This window comes from Pseudoliparis swirei, chromosome 2 (assembly GCF_029220125.1).
Source record: "Pseudoliparis swirei isolate HS2019 ecotype Mariana Trench chromosome 2, NWPU_hadal_v1, whole genome shotgun sequence".
NCBI classification, from domain to species: Eukaryota; Metazoa; Chordata; class Actinopteri; order Perciformes; family Liparidae; genus Pseudoliparis; species Pseudoliparis swirei.
The window spans coordinates 14,608,702-14,635,425 of NC_079389.1; the positions used below are offsets into that span (position 1 = coordinate 14,608,702).

The 26,724-nt window shown below is 39.9% G+C and overlaps 2 protein-coding genes across 2 annotated transcripts in view; one reads left to right on the forward strand and one right to left on the reverse strand.

The window, feature by feature from the left end:
* The window catches only part of LOC130205217 (general transcription factor IIF subunit 2-like), a 29,109-nt gene extending 9,838 nt beyond the window's left edge, over nucleotides 1-19,271 (reverse strand). Inside the window, exons 1-4 of the mRNA XM_056432440.1 lie at nucleotides 19,204-19,271; nucleotides 18,926-18,999; nucleotides 18,803-18,821; nucleotides 18,373-18,517 (exon numbers count right to left, since the gene is read on the reverse strand). Coding sequence (XP_056288415.1) covers nucleotides 18,373-18,517; nucleotides 18,803-18,821; nucleotides 18,926-18,999; nucleotides 19,204-19,269 — 304 coding nt within the window. The 5' untranslated portion in view covers nucleotides 19,270-19,271. The remainder of the gene's footprint in view (nucleotides 1-18,372; nucleotides 18,518-18,802; nucleotides 18,822-18,925; nucleotides 19,000-19,203) is intronic.
* On the forward strand, nucleotides 3,766-5,662 carry kctd4 (potassium channel tetramerization domain containing 4). Its single transcript, XM_056432426.1, has one exon. It carries the CDS (start codon nucleotides 3,943-3,945, stop codon nucleotides 4,717-4,719), a length of 777 nt encoding a protein of 258 aa, XP_056288401.1. The 5' UTR covers nucleotides 3,766-3,942; the 3' UTR covers nucleotides 4,720-5,662.
* Nucleotides 19,272-26,724: the final 7,453 nt, after the last annotated feature.

Below are 26,724 nucleotides of genomic sequence, written 5' to 3' on the forward strand. Positions count from 1 at the left end.
ATTAGCATAACTTCATCCTAAGAAATGTGGGATCTTGCAATCAAATGCATGTGTGACTGCACCTTACTCTGTTCAGGTATAAGAAAAGAAAACGGGTGAAATAGACTGACAATGAAAAAACAAAGCAAGCGATAACAGAGGGGGTGAAGTCACTGATTTGATCTCCAAATATAATCTTCCATTATAGCGCATCGCTACCAAGCCCAGCAGCTGCTTTAATAAGGAAACGTAATGATTTCATTCATTAACTTTAAAGTGATTTTCTGTAACTGTATTCAGCCTACTCCTTTAGATTTGACATCGACGAGCAGCATCCATCAGCATATATATATATATAATATATATTTTCAACTGAGTCAGATTTTTTCTCTGGGCCAGCACCCAGATGATGGAGCGACCATTAGACGATTGCAGTTTATCATTTTGACTGCAGCCACATGATGCTTTAAAATGGAGAAAATAAAGCTTGAAAAACCTGCTGCGCTTAGTTACGGTTGCCAAGCTGCGATTGGACAATCTGTGTTCGAGGGTGCGGATGGGGTGGATTTAATACTTGAAACAACTTGTCACTGTAATTTACCTCTGGCAAAATGTCGGACTTCCTAGGCGTCACGCTTCAATGACCGATTGTTCTATGCCCTGATGTTTCATTTTAATCAACTGTTTATCCTTTACCCCTCTTCTAGTTTTATTTCCTTTATGATTGGAGGTCACTAGAGATATCATATGTTAATATCACGTGCTCATCATTAAAGCCTATGTCACACTCACACACAGTAGCGAGACTTCTATAATGTATAAAGCAAGCGCTTGACAGATCTGAGCTCACATAAGACCCTATTTTAAGTGGTTGCCATGCCAGTTTCACAGTAGTCCGTGACGCCATCTTACACCTTATTCACAGACATTTTTGAATTTTATTTGAACATCTTGATTTGTCGGTTTTACTAGAGAGCCACAACAGCTGTGACAAACAGATTCTCACTCACTTTGAAGATGACGATCGTCCTCAATGAGACAGTTTTAGTGAACAGAAGGGAGAAAAGCAGGTCAAACCTCCCACAATCCTCTACTGCATCTTGGCCTCGTTTGCAATTCCAATTGCGTGTCGTCGATGATGATGACACTAATCACTTATGATTAGAATATCGCAGCAGAGAGTGAGCCGTCACTCTGGGATCTTCCCCCAGATAAACATAGACACAGAGCAGTATTTCAGCAATCCGCTGGGTTTCAATTAAATGTTTCAGTTCAACTGAATCTTCAGTCAATTCCTCTGATATGCATTTCTATTTCCATCTAATTATGAGGTGTAGCTAGTTAACAACCTGTTGCATAAATGAAAAACACCTTTTGTTTACGGTTTCTTTTCATGAGAATTTCCAATGAACAAAGTTCCCTCCCTTTAATTTGAATTAGTTTGTTGGGTAAAAGAGCAGAAATAATTTCCATTGCGTTAGCCCTCAAATTAAAAACTTGAATAGATTTGTCATGCTCTTGCACACAGACAAGCATAGATACATGAATCCAAGTGATCTGGGTTAAAACATATCAAACTGCTCACATGAAATGTTGGATTGAAATGAGACTCATCCTAGTTGTCGATCACATTTCTTTGGACCCGAAGGTAATTTAAGTGCCAGTTATGTTGACTCGTATCAAGCGCAGTGGCCCTATTTGGGTGCATTGCAGAGACAAAGTGTATTTTTCACAACATGATCATAATAAATATACAAATATATAATTAACACAAGGGTAGTTGAAGCCTTCTGTACTATTATTAACAATTGCTGTTTTTCTTGTAAGCTTTAACCTCTGAAGAGAAGTTTGATTACATGTTACTAAATTCTCTGTGAAGCATTCTGAAGTGTATTTTAGTATCAAATATGGGCCCCGAGAAATATAAATAGTCTTCTTTTTCATTTGTGTTGCTAAATAAACAGAGGCATGCAACAGAAACCTTCATTTCTGCAATTTGAAGACACCACCTTGGACTGAGAAAAACTGTCACAATGTATTAATGGTTTGTAGACGACACAATTTATAAATTATGAAAAAAAAGAAATAGTAATAAAAAAGTAATCTAATCAATCATCTCAGTGCCATACTACTATTGTCTGCAATGTGCAGTACATCCAAGTCATCTTCAGTCAAATGTGAATGAACAGAGAAGTTTGTCAATAAACATTCCTTCAAACCCACCGGGTGGACTGAAATATTTTGTATTACATTTTAAATTGAATTAAACAGAATTGCTGTTGGCGTCAGAATCCAGCATAAGCAGAACGTTGGAGTGCATTTAGAATTAGTTTTATGTAATTTTCAAATTCTTTCCCTAAGTTTTTTAATGTATCGTATTATAGTGCTAGTATAGTACATTTGGTATTAGGGGAGCAGAAGTAGCCAGGCTATGTATTCATTACATCGATTTGATTTAGCTGACACTTACAATAAGTCGGAAAATATGTGTTTTTTAGTTTCTGGTGGAAGATGTAGAGACTTTCTGCTGTGCCGATGTCAATGGGGAGCTTGTACCACCACTGAGGAGCCAGGACAGCAGACGGTTGTGTCTTTATTGAGCTACAAGCCGATTGGCCGAAGCTGAGCGAACAGGCTGGGGTGTAAGGTTTTACAATGTCCTGGATGTAGACTGTACCAGATCTGTTCGCAGCACAGTACTCACTATACAACCTAATAACCAAACACTCGGACTTACATTATTAACTTTACTTCCTCCCCGGAGTCTTTGTGACTTGACGTCTCATCCGGTCCATTGGACCCGGCTGTGCCTGAAGCTGGTCCTGGGTCCTTGCCCCTGCTTCCTGCATCCAGCCTCCTGCCATGGCCGTGCTGATGTCCCCCCCGCCCCCTCTCTTTCGCTTTCCGTTTCATGGGTTGTGGAAATCTGGATCATACTCATTAAATGTGTTGTAACTCTGTAACGCTGTTCATCTGTACGCATGACATCTCTTGCTTCTGTCCATCCTGGAGAGGGATCCTCCTTTGTTTCTCTCCTGAAGGTTTCTTCTCATTTTTCTCTGGGAAAGGTTTTTTTCTATTTCTTGGGGAGTTTGTCCTGGGACAGAGATGTTCTATGTGTACAGATTGTAAAGCAGGCTAAAACAGGAGCCAATTCATAACCGTTCCTCCATGACCACCATTGACTGTAATTGGTCAATTTTTTTAACAGAACCCCAAAGTCAGGGGAGGGAGAGAGTAACACACACACGTTACCTTGCAAGAAAGAAAACGGGATACGCATAAATAAATGCATTCCCTGTTGCTTTCATGAACATAAGGCGCAGCCTTCTTCTCCTTGTCATCATCAGAGAGGAAACGCATGCCAGCAAAGCCCCGAATTAAAAAGGACTTATTTTCAAACAGATTCCCGTTCACATGTAGCACCCAGATGGATTAGGCTGCAAAAGGAGTTCCATATTCAGACTCAAACAAGCCAAGACAATCTCACACCACAAAAATGATGGAAGCAACCCCCCTCCATCTGGCGAATGAAGTGTGTGTGCGCTACAGCACAGCACCTTTATAAACAATAATCGAGGAAAGAGAGTAAGAAAACAAGAAAGAGCCCTTGGATTGCGTACTCCGTTTGCTCTCATAGCCCTCTCTCTTCCCTGAATGTGACGCTGCCTGCCCAGCGAGCGAGCGAGCGAGAGAGAGAGAGAGAGGAGGGACGCCGAGCAGCACATAGAGACAGTCTGTTTTCAGCTCCCAGTTCACTGTCGCTCCGCTGCCAGACCGCACTCGCCCATCCACCATCACACATTCACTCCCACTATTCGACAGCTGACAACACCTTCTCATTTCCCCAGCAGCAGGACGGACTCACACGGGCAGATCCAAAAGAGACGGGCGAACAAACACTCGTTTCGTGCTGCAGACAACCACCGGCTCTGAGGCGGCGCGGGCGAGGCTGACTGGAGAATGGAATGGAACCTCAGAAGGATGGAAAGTGAACTGAGGCACATCAACCCGGACCTGCTGCAGCCCAGCAAAAGCTTCAAGAAGCCCTCTTCTGGTACCATCACCATCAATGTGGGGGGATTCCTGTACACCGCCCATCGGACCACGCTGGTCAAACAACAGGGTTCTTTTCTGGAAGAGCTGGCCAACGGTAAGAGGCCGGTTCAGCACACCGATTCCATGGGCAACCCATTTATTGATAGAGACGGTCCAGTTTTCCGCCATGTGCTCAACTACCTCCGAACCGGAGAGCTCCAGCTGCCCGACGACTTCCGGGAGGCAGGGCTGCTGCGACGGGAGGCTGATTTTTACCGTCTGAGCGGACTGGTGGAAGCCGTCATTGACTGGGAAAGGCAGAGGGCGGCCCAGCGGGAGCCCGCCTTTTTGGAGATGACGGACAGCCATGAGAGGTCGCAGGGCCTCAAGGTGTACTGCAGTGACTCCACCTTAATCGACAAGGTCAAAGGGCGGCTGGTGCAGATCTCCAAGAGCCGCCTGGACGGCTTTCCGGAAGAATTTGTGGTGTCGTCCAACGTGATCCAGTTCCGACACTTCATCAAGTCGGAGCCGGGCTCGCGGCTCGTACTGAAGGAGGACAGCACATTCTTGTGCACACTTGAATGTCTGAAACTAGAGACCGTGATGCTGGCGCTAAAATCTGGCTTCAAGCTGGTCACCAGCCTCGACAGCAGCAAAGGCTCCGTGGTGACGGCTGAGGCTCTGCACTTTGTCAAGTAGGACAAAGGAAAACAGACGGAGGAGAGATGAGGGAGGCGGAGAGGGGAAGAGAGTAGCGCCTGATTACATACCCACCTCGCTCACGTAAAGTATTGGCTTGAAGGTCTTGTAACATGTGCCGAGCTGTGGTGTGTCATTGGGTGGGAGGAGAACAGGTGGATTGGGATTGTCTCGCAGGAGAGTGTTTATATCTTTACGGCACAATGCTGGCTTACAAACACAGGATGGGAGAAGTTTGGGGTAACAGGCGGTGAATTATCAAACTTTACACCGCTTTAGAAGCTTGTATTCATAGGATCCAGAATGATCCAGATCAACTTAACATTTATGATATCTAAATAGCATTTGACAGGACATGATGAAGTACACCTCTGTAATATGGAAGATAAGCCAACAGTGTATCTTTCCATGGAGAAGACGGAGGAATCAAACCGAGAGGCTGAACATCGACGGCTTTATCAGTGGAGTCAAGAACTGCTTCTGCTGCGTCGTCAACAGCTGCAAAAGCCTCCAAAAGCAGCCGTGATGTGCACCGTTGTGCCATTCAGCTTTTGACTAGTCTGTGCGCGTCTGTGTAGCTATACAATGTGTGCGCTGCTGTGTTTACTTGGTTTAATAGCTTGCGTTTAGTTTATTAGCCTGTTCGGAGCCGGGAGAAAAAACCCACAGTGCATCGAGTTTGTTTTTAGATGGAATAACAAACATCACATCCAAAATGACACTGAAGCAACACAAACCGCTTCTCAGCTCATGCGGACAAGTGGCGTTTAAGTGCAAAGAACTGTGACTATCGTAAGGGCTTTGACTCTAGCATGATGCATGTGCACTAAATAAACGGTGTGTTTGGTAGTGCTGTGAGCCTCTGTGCAGTTAGTGCCACGACCATGCCTAGTATACTTTTCAATGTGACTATTTTACAAATAAACGTGACACTGAAACTGTTGGTAAGTGTATCTGCAAAAGTCTGTGTACCATTTACTGCTTGAGTTATTGCTCGGTGTTAGAAGCCTGTAAAATGCCTCTTCTAATAATAGTAAGTGTTAGAAAGTTACTTGGCATCAAACCACATCAGACAGCCACTCTGCCATCGTCCCAGGACCTTTCTGATGTCAGTCGATTTTTATTGCATCCAAGGATAGAATAATGAGCTTTAAATCCTCACATGGAATTACAGTCTGTACACTGTGTTACTGTTCAACAATGAGGGAGGCGAAAGTATTATTTGTGATACATTTCCAGAATCTGATAACAAAATCAAATAAAAAAACGATTGAGAGAGACAACCTCGACTGGCTCACACTTTCAGCTGTAGCAAACTGGAACATTTTCTGTGCATGTAATTACGCCTTTAACACGCCTCTTCATGTGATAAACTGCTTTACATTTCCGGAACAATCTACAATGTGTGCAGAACATTCAATGATCACAGGGACAGCAACATGCACTCGATGAGCAGCCTATTCTTTGTTGATACACATATGTTGTCAGAGCAGTGGAGGATGTCATGCTCCTGGGTTGCTGCTCCCCGAGTGAAGATATCCGTTCATGTCCCACATTAAATAATTCAGTCTGAAAGTGGCTTTAAAATAGATCAACGCCTGGTGGAGAATTTTCCATGACAGAAACCTAAAAATAAATAGAGCAGCCTTAAAAAAAAAAGTATTCATACATTTTAGCACTTTCACGACTTCCAAAAAATCCAAAATCAAAGTATGAAATGTTTTTAATTTTAAAAAGGCTTTAAAAAAAAGCTAATTATGGACATAATGTGAAGGATTATAAAATGTTATATCTGGTGTCCCCTAGAGGTAGTATGGAAAGCAGACAGAGCCAGATATTCCCGATGGCTTTTATAAAATAGAAACCTATACATGTCCATTTAGAATCGATAGAAATTCATAACATGTAGAGTGCGTAATACAAATATTTCAGTGGATGCAACACACTTTGTGGAGCCTTTAGTTTATGAGAGGTATAACATGGTTAAAATGTGTATGTTACAAATAATTATGCAATTCTGCCTCAGTCTTCACACTACGAGAAACAATTAAAATAGATAGTCACACAAGTGGTTTAAAATCGACTCAGCAGCTGAAGTTCTCACTTTGCTGCAGTGATGTACAAGTGGCCTCTGGGTGTGGTCGGTGCATCTTGACATCGCCGTTTCAACAAAGCTGACGGCACCCAACGGTGATACTGAGGGTGATCAGAATGTGATCAGAGGTGCAGCAGACTTAAAGTAACCAGAGGAGATGGGTCAAACAATTTTTTTGACCCTGGCGTAAAGTTTGTCTTTTAAGTGATATAGTTGATGTCTCTGCAATGGACTTCTACTCATTAACAGTCATTATTTGATTTGTTGAAAAAGTACTAGAAATGCACAATGTCATCATACAATGATGCCACACATTGTAAGTTAGCAATTTAATCAAAAGAGCTCTGCTCTCACATTCTGCTGTAATAACATTTTGTTGTACTGGCTGGCGGCAACCTGAGAGAAGCCCCTTCAAACCTTCCCAGTAAAGATATTTGGTATTTTAAAAGTAGGTCAGTCTGTGAGATAAATCCTGCTCTTTTCCCTCTTTTCTCTACATCACACCCTGATGTGTGTCATCATCAATCTTAGTAGTTATATACTATTTTTCTAGGTAATATTTACTTTTCCACCTTCAATAAATCCATAGTTAACAGAAGTGTTTCCTAAAGTTATTAACGGCTGAATATGAGTCGACTTACTGGAACAATATGATTCGTATTTTTCATGTCTTTTTATTTTTCAAATCCGCAATAAATAAAAACTAAAGATTACTGTAGGATTAACCACACAATAAGCTTTAAAAAACTGATGAGTCTCACAGTTGGATGACTTGTTCACATCACAACAGAAACACATAATTATATCTGTTAAATTTCAGGAGTCTCTCCCTCTTTCAGGTGATACAGCGATGCCCTGAGCTTATGACAACCTCAATTAACTAGTTAATATGAACAAAATGGGGGCAAAGTTAACTTTCTCAAGTATTTCCCCACTACTACAACTTTAAATGATTGGCATTTAAATTTGATCAAGTAAAAGGAAAGATTGTAGACTTGTAATCGTGAATAAACACAATAAAAGACAGAAGTGTTGTAGTACTCAAGATCAGTCAAAAGATCACTCATCTCGGAATCCGCCGCATTTTGAAGATCTTGGCTTGGTCTAAAGACTAAATACATTTCAGATGGATAGTATGATACATGTGTTAACATAACTACCACGATTGCTCATTTAAAATAAAGTAAATTCCCACGCATTGTGCAACGCCCTTTTAATTACGTTATCAAGACATTTATTGTACACAGTTATACAGTATGCAGCCAAAAAGGTGAATGAAGAGGAATCTTCTTTTGTTTTCTGCAAGTGTTTTTATGGGAATGTGGATCTTTCAGATCAATTTAAGGAGTGCCTATGGTTTTCTTTATCCCCATTTTATCTAAAGTGTGCCATGCAGCGTGGGATTCACACTGGTCTGGTCTCGACTTGGTTTCAACTCTAAAATGGATGCAGTAGAGACCAATATATCCTTCATATTAGTCTCCATCTATGACTCAAGCTCCACAAACGTATCCTACATGTCCCATAATGGAACTCCATTGCATCTTTGAATAGACTTCCCAAGCCTGGAAAATGACAACACCTGTCAAAAACTGGCCCCAGTTTAAACGCACAATTATGAAGCCGAAACAGCCCGAATGAAATTATCACGGTCAACTGAAGTTCATGCTTGAATATGATGAGTGTCCCTTTAAATAACCAGTGAAATACGGCCCCTCAAGAAATAATTTAATATCTAATTATTTACATCTGGTCTTTGTCTGGAGGAGCCAATAATCCCAAAGAGTGAATGTAAGCAACATTTGAGTGAAGGCCTTGAAGTTCTTTAGAGCGGTGAAAACTGAATAATAAGGTTGATCTACCACACATTATAAGTCAACAGGTCAATTATACTGGGGCAGAAAAAAAAGCTAACACGAGTGTGTTATGGATGTGTTTGGGGAGAAAAGGCTGGCTTGGCAGTGCCCAACGTTGCCGGTGCCAAAGCAAATGCAGAACAAGTCGCTGATTTCTGTCCAAACAACGTGAAGCAGGGATACGACATGATCCATTTATGGAAACTTGTGGGAGTGGAAATGTTTAAATTGAAAAGCGCCAAACAATGAAAAGCATTCATCACCTCCAGAGTGAATTCTTGTGGAAAGGCCTTTTGTACAAAACAAGTTTAAATGCCTCTTAGTTCTGCAACTACGCCACGCTGCCTTGAACGCCTTAGAATTACCGAGCATACCGACAATCAGCCATTTTTAAATGAGCAGCATCTCTCACTGAAGCGCTAGCTGTGCTCCCGCCTCCATGGTGACGGAAACCATCTGCTCCGGCAGGCACTGTCTTCAAACTGTAAGACCAGCCGCCACCACCCCCGTCATGACTCATACGCCCACATCAACCTCTGACATCAGGCAAACCTCTTCCACTTCCAACTTCTCACAAACGGACAACAAAACATACAATGGACACATAAGTGTGTGTGCAACACATTAAGTGTGGCCACATGCAAGAGGAGATAAAGCCATCGGACCTGTGCTGTTCAGATGTCACCTCGGCGCTGATACTTTAATGTCAACAACATCTAACCTTTTTTTTAAAAAAAAATTTAATTGCAGATCAGCTTCATACATTTTTTACGACGATGACTGCTTCACTTATTAGCCGCTGGGTCAAAGCGATCCACGCCTGATCAAAGGGAAGCTTGGGATGATGAGGGAGGCAGGAGGTGCCAGCGGGAGGAAGAGGAAAGAGAAGATAACAGCAGTGAGAAAAGCTCAAACCACACTACTATCAACCGTCTCATCTCAGTCTTTTCACCCGTTGCCAGGCGAACACACACACACACACACACACTGCCGCCTTACATGTGTGAATCCGCCCTGCCAGAAAAATCACTAACATACCTCAGATTTGCATCTTTCAAATCCATAAAAAGCAGCAATGGGAGGTTGAGGATTGGGAGAAAGAGACAGGCTGATGAAGAGGAGGAGGGAAGGCCCGACCCCTTTCACTTCCACTCAGCACAGACAAAAGAGGCAGAAGCAAACCATTATTCAGTTACAAAAAGAGAGCTGAGGCAGGGGTGGGCACAACAAAACAGTTTATATAAAGAATCGTATCTCACGCATTAATACATTTTAAGATCTTTAGATTACGGCTGATGTTTTAAATTTAATTTTTTTTCAAACGGTTTCCCCTATGAACTGTACTTCATGGTGTAAAAAACACTATTTAGACTCAAATCCTTTGATTTTAAATTCAGCTCTAAAGACTAAAAGCATTCTGCCAGTGAAGTAAGATACATCTCCTTGTTCCAAGTCCAGTTACCTTCTTGTTTCTCTGTGTGTGTGTGTGTGTGTGTGTGTGTGCATCTGTGTAAATAGTCATTAAATCTGTGTAAATAGTCATTAAAACCAATACCAATAATAGAGAATATGAATGACGTATTGTTTTCTACCAATACTTTTTGTCACAGATACAGATGTCTGAGAGGATTATCACTATAATGTGTGGAAACATGGCATTCAGGGGGTGTAACTTGTTTTTATTTCTCTTAAATGTGTCGCTGGCTTGACTATGAACGTGCACTGGAAACAAAAAGGATAATGTCCTCTGAGATATGGTGGTGCGTCGTCTCTTTTTACCTGCCCTACACACAGAGAACCTGGACATGCTGTACTTTGCCACTGTACGTGGAGGAGTACTGGTTAGTTACTGCGTCTGTGGCCGAACAATGAAGCTGCCACGTGTCACCCGCTGTATGCATTGCACTTAATGGGCCACAGGGTACAGTAACCCTGCAAAGTGGAGTAGTGTGAGGGAGTGGGTGGCTTGTTTATAAAGATAGAAAACATTTACCCAACAGCCCTCCAACTGGTTGATGTGACCAAACACACGCCAAGTAGTAATTGGATAGAAATACGTAGATGCAAGACAACATTTAATAAGTGGGAGTATTCATCTGCACACTACCATTAAATATGTGTCTTAAAAAGGATATAATGACTCATGTACATTTGTGAAAAAGTTTAGCATTTTCCCTTTGAAAAAAGTGTGTCAAACCTGAATCATGGCTAACTGGAGGCTGCCGTCGGTCTCACACCTAAACCCTGCACAGAGCCCGACATACAGTGTGCAGCATTAGTCAGACAGCCTTACAGTGTTACCTTCCTCCAAGGCATCACTGCTCCATTGGGGAGTGCCGGGGCACGACAATCGGAGCACAACACATTCAGCTCGGGTCTCATTTGGACAATGCAAAGCAGCAACTCTGCACTGACGGACAGGCCAACGGTGGGTGAAGCAGCTTTTATATTTTTAAGGCCGAGTGAAGCAAGTCGTGTTACTGTTGATTAAATCCTCCCACACAACAAAAAAAGGATTTTTTTTGCCCACACAGAAGTAATACAAACACATGTACTGCGTGACCTGTGTGGAGGAACTGCCATCATACCAGATGCCATCATATCAGATGTGGACAACACTCTATGGCTAATATTATGCAGCATTATGCATTTAATGCAGCCTGCTCATGCCCTGGTCGCACAATAGTATAATTATGTTGACGTGTCAGTGTGCATGACTCCCTACAAAGGCACTCGGTGATCTGCCTCTAAAAACCTGCAGGTGCAAGTCTCGGCAGCAGTTAGAGCAAATTGGACTCCTCATTTTAAATGGAGCAGTGATGGGAGGAAAATAACAGAACAAGCTGTTCAACTCTCTCCCATGAGAGTGAGAGAAGAAAATTTAAAATCACAGCATCTGACGAGTGGTGAAACAGACCCTCGTTGATTATAAACCGGAATATTCTTAATCTAGACCAGCTGCGATGACAAAACTAGATCTGTATCAAGACCTTTTATGGTTTCTTCCCCCGTATCTTCTTACAATGTACTCTTCTTCTTTCACCAACCTACTGACAGGAGCTCACACTGCATAGACTGGTGACAAAGCTTCACACTTTAGCCCTCTATCATTATTCTGTGTTTCATGCGTCTCTTGTGTGGGAGCACAGCAGGGTAACTATGGACAGACCTTCATTTCAAGAGGCAAACCAGAAACGAGAACGAAGATGACATTTCTCTTGCAAAAACAATAGCTGGCTCACTCTCTATTTTCACCTTGGGCAACAACGAACATGCATCTCTGAGAAGAAAAGCAGGCCTTGAGTCACACGAGTTCAGCCCCCTGTGTCTTTGAGAGTACGAGGCAAAGCAAATGTGAGATCTGCTTTTTTTTTTGGAACCTGTGGGGTGCAAACAATAAATGTGAATCCCCACATGTAGACCATTGGTTTCTGGTCAAATATAGCACATTATTTCCGTAATGAGAGCACAGCAACAAAACAAACTGCCCAATTTAAATACTTATTTTCTCTGGGTATTGAAAAAAAACAAAAACATATTTCCTATATTTCAGTGATCAAAGAGACAGGTGACATTTGTGGTGTAAACGCATGTCATACACCAAGATGCTTTACACTAAAATTCAATACTGGAGTTTATAAAAGGTCTAGTTTGTAAAAGACAGTGCCGTTAATGGATAGTAGAGGTGTAATTCTAAAAAGATGATAAATTGAATATTAAGACAATATAAATTACCTCCACTGAGCCAGCAGCTAACAGGAAGAGCCCCTTCATTCTCTGCTCAGGTAGATGACTAGAACTTTACAAAGTAATTAGCTGTTTGCTGCTATAGTAATGCTCTGAATATTGTATATATAGAGCCTTCAAGATTGACTCATTAATTTGTTCTCATCAATATTTGTCATTAAAAAAATTGCACAAATTGTTAGAAATCTTCAAAGATAGATATGAGTTTCAAACACAATCTACGATACTCGTATTTTGAGAATGGAATTTTTGGCCTGCAATTTCTGGTGGTGCGAGTGAGTGAGTGAGAGAGAGAGAGAGAGAGAGAGAGAGCAGTGCAACAGGAGCGAGTCGACGGCTTCAAACTGCTCTGACGGAGAGAATGCCCAAGAGGCTCGAGCTCTCACACAGCAGGAACTTTAAAAGTCTCTCATTGGATGAAGTTGGCAGCACACCGCCTTAACTCCAACTCAACACCAAGACTTCTCCGGGATGTCAGCCGTGGAAACAGCCCAACCACACAGCAATTACTGCACAATGTGCAGCGAGAGGAGCGGCTGAACGCTGATGAATGCCCACCACTCATATTGTGGGTCTGCTGAATCCCTGTGAATTAAGTCAAATATAGTCCTGAAAGCATGTGTTAGCATCATCTGACTACAAGAGGTATCCAGTCAAGAGATATTCCTCTTTAAACCACAAGCGATTCATGAGTCACTCTTTTGGAATTAAACCACAAAGCTAAGCCAGACATATTCAATAAGAACACCTACAACTGTCGGCACAGGATCCAGCAGTGGAACAGTGCACAGTGCCAAACGGTTTTGAGCGTGATGCTCCTACGCAACAGGGAATTCAAATAAACAACGCAACAGGACAATTAATATTTATCATTTTCTAACAAACTACGCAAACATCATTGCATTTCCACTTTTTATATTCTTGACTGATTCTGGACTACATCTCGACTTCAGCGGTTGTAAAGGTCTGCTGTGGTTCTTGTGAAGGTCCATTTCAGGGTTGGAGTAACGAACAGCTGAGTCTTTGTCAGTGGTACTAGTGGTAAACGTTGACTTTTTCAAGCGGTGTGACTTATATTATAAACACATACTGCATTTAAGTTTAGTGACAGAAATGTAAAGTGAGAAGCCCCTGGTTCTGGAAGTATTTTTCGCCTGTCAGGTTTCCTGTTCGGCCCTCTTTAGGCTTGTACACAAGAGTTTATTCAAATGCATACTCTCTGTTCTGCAGTCCTGAGAAAATTCTAAAGGACTCAAGGATTGCAACGTTATGTTGAGAAGCTTCGCAGAGGCAGCTGAAAGAAAGCCATGCTGTAACAGAGCAGTACATTACATCTGGCTTTCTATTCTCCATGCGCGCTTCTGTGGCAACTAAGCCTGTTGCTTAGCAACCTCTTAATCAATACCTGGTCCTTGCCAGAACAAAGCGGAACAACGAGGGGAGGAAATAATGGAGGAACATTTAGCTAGCAGCTGTACAGTAAAAAATCCATGTCAACCACCATTTGTGCATCTATCAATCATTGGCAACCTCTCACTATTGTTGGCTCATTGAATACTTGAATGACAGAGGTGGAGGAATGGACAATACAGTCTGAAATGTTTATATTATAGGGATTAGAAACTACATAGCTGGCTAGATTACATCTTTTCCAACAAGGGGACACAGGCAGGGCTAAACGAGCCCATTTCAGGGAGTTTGGTATTGGAACAAATGCCGGCACTTGTTTAGTCAAACACTTTAAATGACTTAATGCGTCATCGGCCGAACACTTGGTTAGCATTAAATCAACCTACAAATCAGCATGCGTTCCCAGTCAAAGATATTCTGAGGTTAATGGATTAATGATGTATCGTTGATATCCCTAAATACAATACTGGTGCCATCATATTTTATGGGATGTGTGCGTTGAAGTACATCTGGTGAGACTGACACTAAGAATGGGACAATATCGGTTTGAATTGCAGATCGTAATGAAAAAAGAAAACACTCACAATAAATTGATCACGGTGAATTTACATTATCAGAATAATCGTTCTGAAGTATCTTTACAGCCATCATTTAGATATTCATTATGATAGAGAAGTAATAAATAGAGCATCGTTTTAAAAATACTGTTTGCATTATGTTGACCGTATTTCAGATTGCTTTTTTCAAAAATAAATAAATAAATAAAAGTTAAATTTAGGCATATCCTATAATAAAAATCTGAATAATATCCTCTTTTGGCCAGGATTAATGTCACATGAAATGTTTTTTTCGTTATCATCCCATGCCTCTTCCACATAAAATGGAAGCTGATAGTTGCTAATATATTTTACTAGATTTCTCAATTTTTTTTTCTGAAGCCTCGCTCTGTCCGAGGTGTCAAGAATCAGTCAACTTTGAGTAGGTGTGAGGCAAAAGTACATTACAGTGAGGCTGGAAAGTGCCCACGTCTGCGTGCATGTGTGTGGCGTTCGTGGGAAAGTAAGTGGGAGAGCGTGTCATACAGCACACCTTCTTGTGGACGAGTCGTCTAGTGTCGATCAGGTAAATAGAGACTACACAGCACCACATCTCAGAGAACATTATCCTTCTTCTTGTTTCCAGTGGATGTTCATAGTCAAGCCAGCGACACATTTAAGAGAAATAAAAACAAGAGTTACACCCCCTGAATGCCATGTTTACACATTCTCAAACACAGGAATATTATATTGATAATCCTCCATAAAAACCTGAAGCTTTCGTAATTCTACTAGTGCTGCTAAAAAAGAAAAATCCATTATCACATGTAGGCGGTATTAATGCACAAGGAAGTGTGTGTGAATCTAAAGTGCACGAGTGTGGTAAATAATACACCTTGTGGCTGATAGATGCACCCTGATACAAAGAAAGCTTTATTTCAATTTCCATTAAAGTTCTGAGGGTCAGTTTTCTGACAAAGACTAGAGATGTAGCGGATGAGAAAACATCTTTTGTTACGACACTAACATGCTGAAATTCTGGTTCTTTTTCATCTGGGCAGTTCATTGAATAATGCAGTCCAATACACCAGCCCTGCAATAAATCCTACCTGATTTAAAGTAATACAGTTTTTGTTGAAACTGAACTTGCTGCAGAAACTGAACTGGCTGGAGTTTGTGACGCTGTTGTCCTGCATCGAGTAATACTGACTGATTTTATATAAATTTGTCCACTCCATTTATATCAATGAAGGTTGACATTTAGCCCTAACTGACAACAAACAATCGATATGCATCAGAAACATGACGACGGAAAGAGGGAATGAGACCCCGGACTGGATTCAAACTAGCATCAACAATGATTTGGGTGATAAAATACTAAAAGAGTGCCATTATCATGTTGACTTAGTAATAAAATGTACAAAAAACAAGGATAGCAATAAGCTTTTCACTGAAGATGACCGAAAATCTATTATGTTCACAATATAAATAAAGTGCAGGACTTCACTGTTATTTGTACTCACCTGAAGTGCCATTAGTAAATAGAGTTAAATATAAACATTTAAAAAGACTGCATACTATTATCCGACTCCAAAAGCTGAAGGATACAGTTGTCAAGTGTGGACTCGCACACATTTTACAGGAACTGATTAGTTTCCATGGCATGAATTATTTATACAGAAGGTGCCCTTTTATATATTTTCCTTTCCATATTTTTCATTTTCACTACATCCACAGCATAATCAGTTCAGACTTAGCTTGTCTATATTATGATTGGACTAAACGTGATATACCAAATCTAAAGAGCTCCAGTGTTTTTCTTCTCCTCCCAAGTGTGTTGCGATATTTATTTTTCAGTGTCCGCAGCTGCAAACATAAATAATCTAATCAATGTTCTCCAAGGTCCGCCTTCATCTTGTTTTACCGTCTGCTCAGCTGCTTAATGTGAACATTATCTTGATGTTTTCCTGTTTGTCTTGGCTGTTACTCACAAATTAAATCAATGAGATCATTCATGTTAAACTCCCTTTGCTTCTTGTACTGGCACCTCGAAAACTTTACGGGGATTTAATTGTATGAGTCTTTACTCTTTTCTGTGTAGAAGTATGATTGAATTCACTAATGAACGAAAACCTATTTGCACAGTGGGCTGGCTTATTGATCCTCTTTGACAACCGGCACCTGATATTGTCACAGTAGACCCAAAACACAATATTGAAAAATACAATTTAAAAAAAAAAGGACAACAGATGCACTGAAGATCTGAACCACCCACGTTAATCACAGATGGAATTGGCCACTTAAAGCAACACATACACCTTCAAATCAACATTAGCTGCAGATATGGAAATTGGCTTTGAACACATGATGGAACTGGGTAAGGGCCTCGAATCTACGGCCACACATAGCCATCACGGTTCAGCACCGCCGGCGGCCACGTCCAGCCAAACACAGCACACACACATTGTTACTATTTACAAAACACTCGGGGAAAGAAAGCCGCTCAATATCCTGAGCAAAATGAAACATCTACCGTCATCGCCATCATCATAAATCAGAACAAAATCAATTTATTCTTTCAGTTGGAGCACAGCCATAGATCATGAACTGTAAACCTAATTGATTTGCCTATTGAACCATGATTGTTCTGCACTAATATTGTCTGTCAATTTTTTCATTCCCCCCCCCCCCCCTCCCCCGAACTACTCTGGGTTCCCTGCAAAACCTTCCCTCCTCATCAACACTAGCCTATGATTCACCTAAAGGTTTAAAGCCTGGCACTCTAAACTTTACTTGAGAATTATTCAATGATCCATTTGGTTCACACTTCCCATCATGGATAGAGCTTTGGCAACTTGCCATCCAGTCAATATTTAAGCATTAAACATCACATTACTTTGGTCACGATTGGCTTATGCTCAAAATATGTCAAGAAGCAAACTTAAAATACAATGAGAGGCAGTCATTTCGTTGTTACAGAGCACTGGCACCCTGCTGGGTACAGAATTGCTTTTGACATTTTTCTAATTTGAACAGCCTGCACCCAGCTAGTTATTTACAGTCTCTCTAAATTAAAGTGATCACTGCATTATGGGATTTCATTCCTTTCCAAAGGCAATTAAAAAAAAATTGTAATTCCTTTTCAGAAGAAATTAAAACATGTTTTCTGTAATTTCCCTTTTAAATGGTTGCTTCATAGAATCATTTTATGTATCATTATTTACTATCATTAGTCTGACAAATGATTTAATCGAATATAAGTAATACAAAATAACACCTTAATCTTCTGTAATTTACCAGGTCACATGCTCAGAGACACCAAACCATACAGATGCAGCTATTTTTAAGCTCCAGGTCTACCAATCCCTCTGGTTCATGTATGTATGACGCATCATGCCTGGCAGCACATGTCTTCCATTTATCTTAAGCACCTTGGAGTATTCTCATGAATTTTACAGCCCAATCAATGTTGAATCCATCAACAAGCTTTCTTTAAAAGCAAGAGAACCTAAGAGACGAGAAGAACTCAAGACAGATACGTCTGTAATGTAAGGTGCCACGATCCTGACTTCAGGCCCTTTGGTTCTTTCGATTAGTTGTCAACCAAAAAGGTCTAGGATCGCTTTTTACCGATTTCAGCTTTATCAACAACTCATTTTGGTAAATTAACCTCTGCCTTGAGTCTAAAATACATTCAAAGTTTTATATTTTTCCCCCCCTTTTCTGGTAAATGGCAACATCCACATTCTTTTGTTTTTCAAGCAAACCTTAAAACCTAATTTCAGACATTTGTGTGAATACATATTTTTGCTCAACTTCTTAGATGATATCCGTGTAGGATATTGACTTTCGTTCAACTCACAAACCACACTGCCCTGTGGACCTACACAGGAATCATACACCGTCAAATCTATTTCAGTTTGAACCCTCCAGCCCCCATTAAACATGTGCTCAGATGCCATTATCCGGCACAGAGACTAGGGCTGAAAGACCTGAATTAAAGACTGACCTGTGTCGCTCTGACTGAAGATGGCCAAGGTCTGTCCTCCCGCTGTGTGCATAGTGAAGGGGTGGACTCTCGGGACCTTCAGCGATGCATCCTTGTCCCCCACATAGCCCAGGGTAGTCAGATCCTCATTCAGAGTGAAACATACCTGAGGAAATACCACTGAGTCAGGGCTCTGCTGACTACTCATAAAACAATCAACACTTTGATTCTTTAGATATAGTCTACTTTGATATGATCCAACTATATTTCTCACAGTGAGGAAGATGGGCAGTGTGTATATGTGTGTGTGTGGGGGGGGGGGTAATATGACAAATAATGTGTGAATAACTTTGATGATAGAAAATTCACAATAAATGCAGTATGAATGGGTGAAAAAAAGATTTAGAAAAGCACTTGGCTGTCTGTGCAGTGTAGTATGAAGCTGTCTCACGTCTGTTTTGCCTTGTTTCCTGTCAGGTGAATGGGAAGACAGAAAAAACAATAACCATCACTGAAACTGATAAACATGGGTACATGATTTAAGCAACATGTAATACACGTCTTTTCAACATACTTTCCGATGGTAATCTTTCCAACTTCTCGCTTTTCTGTGGCCTTGTCCCATTGCACAGATAAATACTTGGGAACCTGATGAGAGATAAATGGCAATTTAAGGAGGTCACTTGTATCATTAACGTTAAGTTTCCCGGTTAAATATGTTCACACACGCAATAATAACATGTTACTTAATATCAGCTTTGACGATGAATTTCCATCAAATTGTTTTCGACGTGGGTGACGTGACACTGTTTAACGTTGACCGTCGTTGGTTGAATGTGAAGGTGAACAAACCTTAACAAGCCACACGCCTTTGCTTTGTTTGACTCCAGTTAGATTAACCTCCGCTTTGTTTGACATACTTCAAATGTCGTGAGCTTCAAAATACTGTCCTGATAAGACGAGGAAGATCTAGCGCGGTGCGACTTTAATGTCTAAATGTGGTCACGTTTCAGGAAAGGCCAATTAAGTAGAAGAACTACAAAATAAAACTTCCTGTGAAATTTCACAATAAATGACACAGTGATGGAAATACTTCGTCGGAAGACTAGGGAGTTGTTTATAAAAGTATTTATTATTTCTTAATTTGCTTCCTCTTTTATATGAGGGACAACCATTTTGGAAAATTATGTAGGTCTACATGTTTTTTTAATTCATGGAAATTAGTGGGAAATTACCGAAACTCTTGTATTTAGCCTTCTCTGGTGTCTATTTAAATGTATGATGATTGCAAAGGCTCAAGGAGAGCCAAGATGTTGTGAATTCTTGCAATATCTGGTCCAGTCACCCATGTGCAATAATTTGCAACTGAAAAAATCGTGATTAAGTCAAAGACTGTCTCAGGTGTGTGTGTGGTTTGGGGAACTGCAGGCAACCAATTAAAATTACATGACATATATCCTTCTAGTTAGACAATCACATACTGTGTGTTAATATATCACTTGCAATGTGATTTCATCAATCTAGCTTCAAGACCACCATCATTTCATCTGATACATGTGTAGGTATGGTATACATGTTGGCTATTAATTTGTTTGCATTAAATAAAATCCCCACACAGAAGAAACACACCTTGCAAAGTGAGATGGAGGATAAGGAGGTTAAAAAGGGTAGAGCAGTTCGTTTTTGGCCTTCATAATAATATCAACCTTGTTTACAGATTAAATACCCAAGAAGACAATGCAAAACATCCATCATTAAACAGAGCGCTAACACACTACAAACGAACATTATTTGCTAGGCAGTGTGTTTTGATTAAAACAACAAACAACAAGTACATTTGCATTAATTAAACTAATTAAACAGTTAGATGTAGTAATGCACTTGGAGCCTACGTTTTTTTAATAAATACACACTTTTGATTTACTATAATCAATCCATTTATTTGCATTTCTATACATTGTCATTTGTCATTATTAAAATATTTATGAATGTGTATTTATTTCAATAAACAGTTTTCTCTTGACAAAGACTGGTAGCATCACCATGTGGATCAATAGACAACTTGCACTCTTTTACAATGACACTGTCCAGTTGGTCCTGCAGCATCACCCGTCTGTCCACTTCACATGTTGGCGATGATCTCGTATCTTATACAAAGATTTGAATTGTTGCTGGGATAAGAGTTAGTGGGTTTATTTCCAAGAACAACTTCACAATTAAAAACATGATGATTACGTATATGTTAGAATTTTAAACCTCATATAATCACAAATAGAAAAAGAGACATAGACCTATATATGTAATGCTATCGCCAAACAAAACAATACATACATGCTCAAACGTTTGGTACTTCTTCACTTTGATTCAAAGGGGTGGGAGTTACAGAGCACATGTATTTATGTTATTTATATAATTGTTCCTCTATATATTCCTTTAACATGAGACGCTTTCTTGTTAAATATAAGATTTAATAAATGAGATTTTAAGAGCCCTCCATCACTTGACGTCACTGCTGTTATGTATCATATGAGGAGGTGAGCCACTTCAACACTACACTTATTATTTTTTGCTCAATACATTATGTATGCAGAGCTTGAGACCAGAGTAATAATTCATATGAATCATTTGAGTGTGACACACATGTAATTAGTGCACTTGAAAACTGCATCAGAAAATACAAAGAGTGAAAATAAAACATTTATGACCATATTGAATATATAAAAACAACAATAATTGGATTTAGAAATCAAGTGGGGCAGTTTTCTTCATTACTGCAATCTGAAACATATGATTTTCTTTGATTGGCTAAATATAATATTGCTGGCTGGTTTTGAGAGCAAGCAAACAATACATTGTAGTTTCTTTTGGGAAATTTCTGAAGGTTTTGACTAAATTAAGATAATCTCTGGAGAGATCTGGAAGAACATTTTCTCATTTATGCAAATGTCAGAGTGAAGAGCTGTTTGGAGGGGAAAGAAGAACACATTATCTAAAACACAGCATCTTAATTTAGTGGTGGACAGCATCGGGAGTAATTAAATACTTTAGCATCTCCCTCTAACTCTGCAGCTGATTTGTATATATTGCTACCTTGTGGACAACTACCAGAACTGCATATGATACTGTATGAACGGAGGAATGAAATAGCAGTAAGAAGCTTTCTATAGACTCTATAGCCAGAACTGTTCTCCTCTTCTATATAATATGTTTATTTCACAAAGGGCATCATGCTTGTTTTAAAGATGTGTAAAAAAGATGATTCTAGTGCAACAGATGCCAGCACATACAAGACATTGTACATTTATCGTCCCCAGAAGATGAATCATAAATTTCTTTGGAACATTATGACCTTTGCTCTGTAGGTCTACTACCATCAGGATAACATTTGGAAATTGACATTCAATAATTTCCCCATGAATTTATCTTTTTTCCATTTGGATCACTCAGACACAAGAAGGTACCTCACGGTCTGATAGAAGTATCTTCATTAAAAGTGCTAAACAAATTCCTGCTCCCAAGCGGATACGCCCTTTTAATTCCTAATTACCTCTAGCACCACTCTGAAGAACCAATGTTTAACTGGTTTAGTTTTTGAGTGGCATTCAACCTGCACTCTCAGGCACTGGTCTATTGATTTGGATCAATATAACCTCCCTGTGCCCCAAATGGATCACTCAGCAGTGTGACCAATAACAAACCAGGCATATCTGTGCAACACAAAGATTTCACTCAGAGAAAACTCAGAGTATCCTCTTTTTGGCTGACCAGCCGTCAGCACATTCACAGAAAGCTTGACGCACAGGAAACGCTCGTCCACGTCAAGACATCGAGTCACAGCCTCCAAAGTGTCCCAGCTGCTGGCCGCAGTTTATCTGCATCATTGGAAAGTGTTGAAAGAGGGTTTATATGTCCATCGGACAATGAAGCCAGAACTTCCTCTTATTACCCAAAGCTTGAAACTCTAGAAACCCTCTATCAGTCCTGTGCTGGTTGAAAGATTCAGGATGCCTTTTTTCATCAGGGATAAAATGAGCTTGGCACCAGCTGAGGGTTTTGGCTTTCCTTCCAAGGGCATCCTCGATTTGAGGTAGGCACTTCTTGTCAACAGTGAGTGTATTTTAGGGGCCAGACTACAGAGATAAATCAACCACACAATTAAATGCCAGTAGACTGATTCATACTAAATTGTGTCCACTCACAAACCCAAACCTGCAGATGCTAAAACACCTCCATATATCAAAAGCATCATAGCATTTTTGATCGCCTGATCAAGCACATTATTCCCATTGTTATAATGTATTTCACACAGTGCATTACACAGGACTGTTGCCATGGCAGCTCTTAGGTTGAAGATACAGATGCAGTCGTTTTATTGTTGTGTACCAGAAAGAGAATCCAAATGAATCTGCTTCTCCAGTCTTTTGATTTTCATGCACAGAAGGGGATCTGCCCATGAAGAGAAAGGGATGCAGATGTCATTGTTTTCATCACACCACTTTTTCAAATATCTTCTTTTGTCTCAGCACACTGTAAACAAAGTATTGATATCATTTGATTTCTACATTAGCTGTTGTTAAGGGTGACACGTTCTGAGATGATCTGTTTCACTTGGTCTCAAAGGTTTTCTACCGGGCTGACGTCATGTTCCTGGAGCCATGCTGAGATGATGGGTGCTTTGTGATGAAGTCCATTATCCTGCCGGACGTCTCCATGGGAGAACAGTGCTATTATGCTGGTATGGAACATTGTAATTATTGAGAACTGATTAATATTGTTCTATGTCAACAGTTTATGTGAGGTGTGAGGTCATCTGGCAGCTTTAAGGCAAAGCTGTTTGAGCTAAAAACCTGCATGATGTACACAGATGCTGGATGTATTTCCCATCTAGTATCAATAGCACACACTGCACTTCACATTTAGAGACAGTAACAACTGTCAACAAGTAAAGTTTAATAATGCTATTGAGAGGACAGAGCAAACCAGACCCCATTTTTTATTTGTATTGTTGATATTTGTACTTGTTTTTCATTTATGTATATATGTGTTGTATCTGTGGTGAAAAGACAACAACAAAATAAAGTGAAAGTTTTCTATTCCATTTTTGAGATTGCATTCCTGAGCTATATGAAACTTTGACAGAGGATGCATCTTCTTTTCAATCCATGTATCTGTTAGTATTTAACAGATACATGGATTGACCTGATGGTGGTGCTATAAAAAAGAAAGATAGCATAACTTATCGAAGGAAATACAACAGCTTTTATCATATGGACATTTGATTTAAAAAACATGTCTGATTGATAGAATTATTATAACTTTGGTACGTTAAAATGTTACCAAGTCATTGAGATGCATGTTTAGTCAATTATATCACTGATTTTCACTTGACCGGCCATTAAATCCTGAAACAAGGCTACCAACTATATAAAATAGAGAGATTTAAACACCGTAAGTCATGTTTGTGTATGTGATCAGTAACACATGCTTCTATTCAATTGTGATTTTTCCTTTGAAGATAAAACATGACATAATGTACATACCATGAATAAATACCTATTTCAAGCACATATTACAAACACATCTCTTTACTCCTAGCAACATGGTCCTCCGTTGTTCAAAGTAGTTTTTCCAAGCATTGTTTATGTGGTCTTGAACGTGAGTCTGTACCCTCTTAGATCCTCTCCTTCATTATTAAATACAGTATTTCCACCAGCTGCTATCAAGTTCTCCTTTCACTCATTAGTCAGGCATGCAGATCTAAGGTTACCTGCTTTGATTAATTTATTGTGCTGCTTGCCTGTCAATGCAGTAATGAATTAATAAACCCCATTTTATAATGATTTAGATTTTTTACTTTAAAGTCCTAACACAGAAATCTGTCAGACATTATTATCTTTAAGGCAATTTATCTGCTCTTACTCAGGCTCTTACTTCAAGACATTCACACAAATAAGATGTCAAGTAAAGCTTCAATGTGTATCATTACTCTATATTATTATTTAACAGTGAGATCATACTTTAATCATTAAGTACATACCACAACACGTTATGGTTGTTGCTGCACAAGAGGAAATAACATGTCTTCAGGCATTACCCTCATTCAGCTCCAAAAAAAACAAACCACTGTAAGGTTGACTGTATATTTCTGACTGTGAGGGTGTTCCATGTTACATTTACCTGGAACATAAAACAGGGGTTATGAAGTAAAGCATAACATTACCTCACTAAGGCCGGTGTCTTTATTATTGATATTTTTTGGACTGTTTAGAAAAGAAAATCTGCGTCTGCCTGATGATCCAATGCAATAATGTGCAACATCTAATAATGTGTAACGGTGTGAGCATTATGCTTTTGTTCTGTCCATTAGTAATCCACATGATATGAGTTTGCGAAAGTATACAAAATGCTAAACTGGAACGCCTACTCTGTTCATAAACATTACATCTTCTACTGGATTTTATAGTTCATAATATTTCTTCTTTCTTTGGTAGTTACAGTGATGTACAGCGGTGCCAAGATGGGTTGAGACTACAGTACGTGTGGAAAGAAAAACTCTTGAATGTATGTGGTTGTCCTGGGTTAGACATCCAGTCACACATGATGTGATTTTCTACTGGGAGGGCTGTCCAATGAAAATAAAGCCAGCATCTATTCTAGTCTCCATTCAGAGCTGGGAGGCTCAGTGGACACAAGTCCCAGACAGAGACACAGACACCCTGCCTCGCATCACTGGGCTTGGCCCTGTACTCTCCGCGACCCAAGCCTCTGTTGTTTCAAGAATGTTAGGTTGGTTCCACCGCCGTCATCACCGCTCTGCTCCAACAGATTTATCTTTAAATGCTTAAAACTCGTATCTGCTTGTACTTCAGAAGGCAATGACTGACTATATCCATACGTCCAGCTCGCAGAAATAATGCCACAGACCACAAAATAGTTTTTTTCTCAAATTCCCACTGCATGCACAGTCGTGAAGTGCATGCTGGAGAGTAAACATTATCAAATACTATAATTGGATTATTTCAAATTCTCCTCAAATAAATGTTCAGAAGTTTCTGCAAAATGTAATCAACAATAAAAGTATTTTATCAACTGTGTTTGGTATTGGAGTTGTTTAATCTCTGAGGAATTATATTTTATAACTTCATCATTTATTTTCGAAATAAAGTCTTACAGATAAATGGAGTGGACTATTAAGTGCAACAATTTCTTCGACAATGTACAATAGTGGAGTTTAAGTTTAAAGCAGCAATGATGTCAAATGGCAACATTGTATTTGCAGTGTTTTAGTAACTAACATTTGTTTAGTCCCCAACATGGTTTACGCTGAAGTTCCCAGAAATTACTTGCAACTAATTCATTCATTAATAATATGCTTTTTTTCAGAAGCAACTTACATTTGATAAGCAACTTGGGGTTCAATATCTTACTAATAGCTTGAGCAAAAGCTTCCCCGAACTACCCAGTTGTTCTTGAATTAAATTACAAACAACTAATTAAAGGCAAATCCAACAGCTAGATATCTTTCAATCTCTCATATAGAGCATACAAGTGTTATTCTTCATATGAATACACTGTGGATTACTAATTTCAAAGAGAGCACAAACGTGATGACAAAATAAAAAAAGAGTCTAGAGTATAAATTGTTCATTATTGTTGACAACACCAAAAAGCTACATAAAAAAAGCTACCCTTATACTGTAGCTGCGAGCGTGGAGTGGCACTATATGACATTGCATAATCACTGCCAGAAAGCAGGTCGAAGTACATCCGCCCCAGATCGGGTGGCACAATAGTGCTGTGTGTTTGTTGTTGTTGTGGAGTGCCAGTATGATTTAAAGCTGCTGACAGCACCAGATGCTTACACTGCACTCGGCTCCTGCTGTCTCTCGTTCTCTATCATTTGTATCGGTGGATATAGCCTGTCTGCTGGCCTGTCAGTAAATCTCTACTTCTCTTCTCTCCCTTCTCACTCCCCCGCCTCCGTCACCAATCACTATAGGTCGACGCTGTCCTTCCACTCTTATTCCTGCTCTTTTATTCTCACTTTCTTCAAGGCTTTCACACTTTTTTACAGAACACAAGTCTCAGGGAAATGAAGTCACTTGAATGAAAGCATCGGCGTATTTGGTCAATACATTCAGATTCATGGAGTGTACTATGGTGCCTGGACAGAGAAAGCTATTAGTATTAATATTATTGTTAAATATATACTGCATTACATTGAGCCCAAAATCAGGCTTTAAATGTAAGACGTTAGAACATTTTTATGGGGTGTCTTATTGCTGACTGCCTGCCTCCTGCTTCTGACAGGCCATTCAATTGAATTGCCTTCTTGATGCCCCCTTGCTTTTAGATACATGGACTATAAAGCAT

Coding starts and splice junctions, on each gene's coding strand:
- kctd4 (XM_056432426.1), top strand. CDS start 3,943: ATGGAATGGAACCTCAGAAGGATGGAAAGTGAACTGAGGCACATCAAC.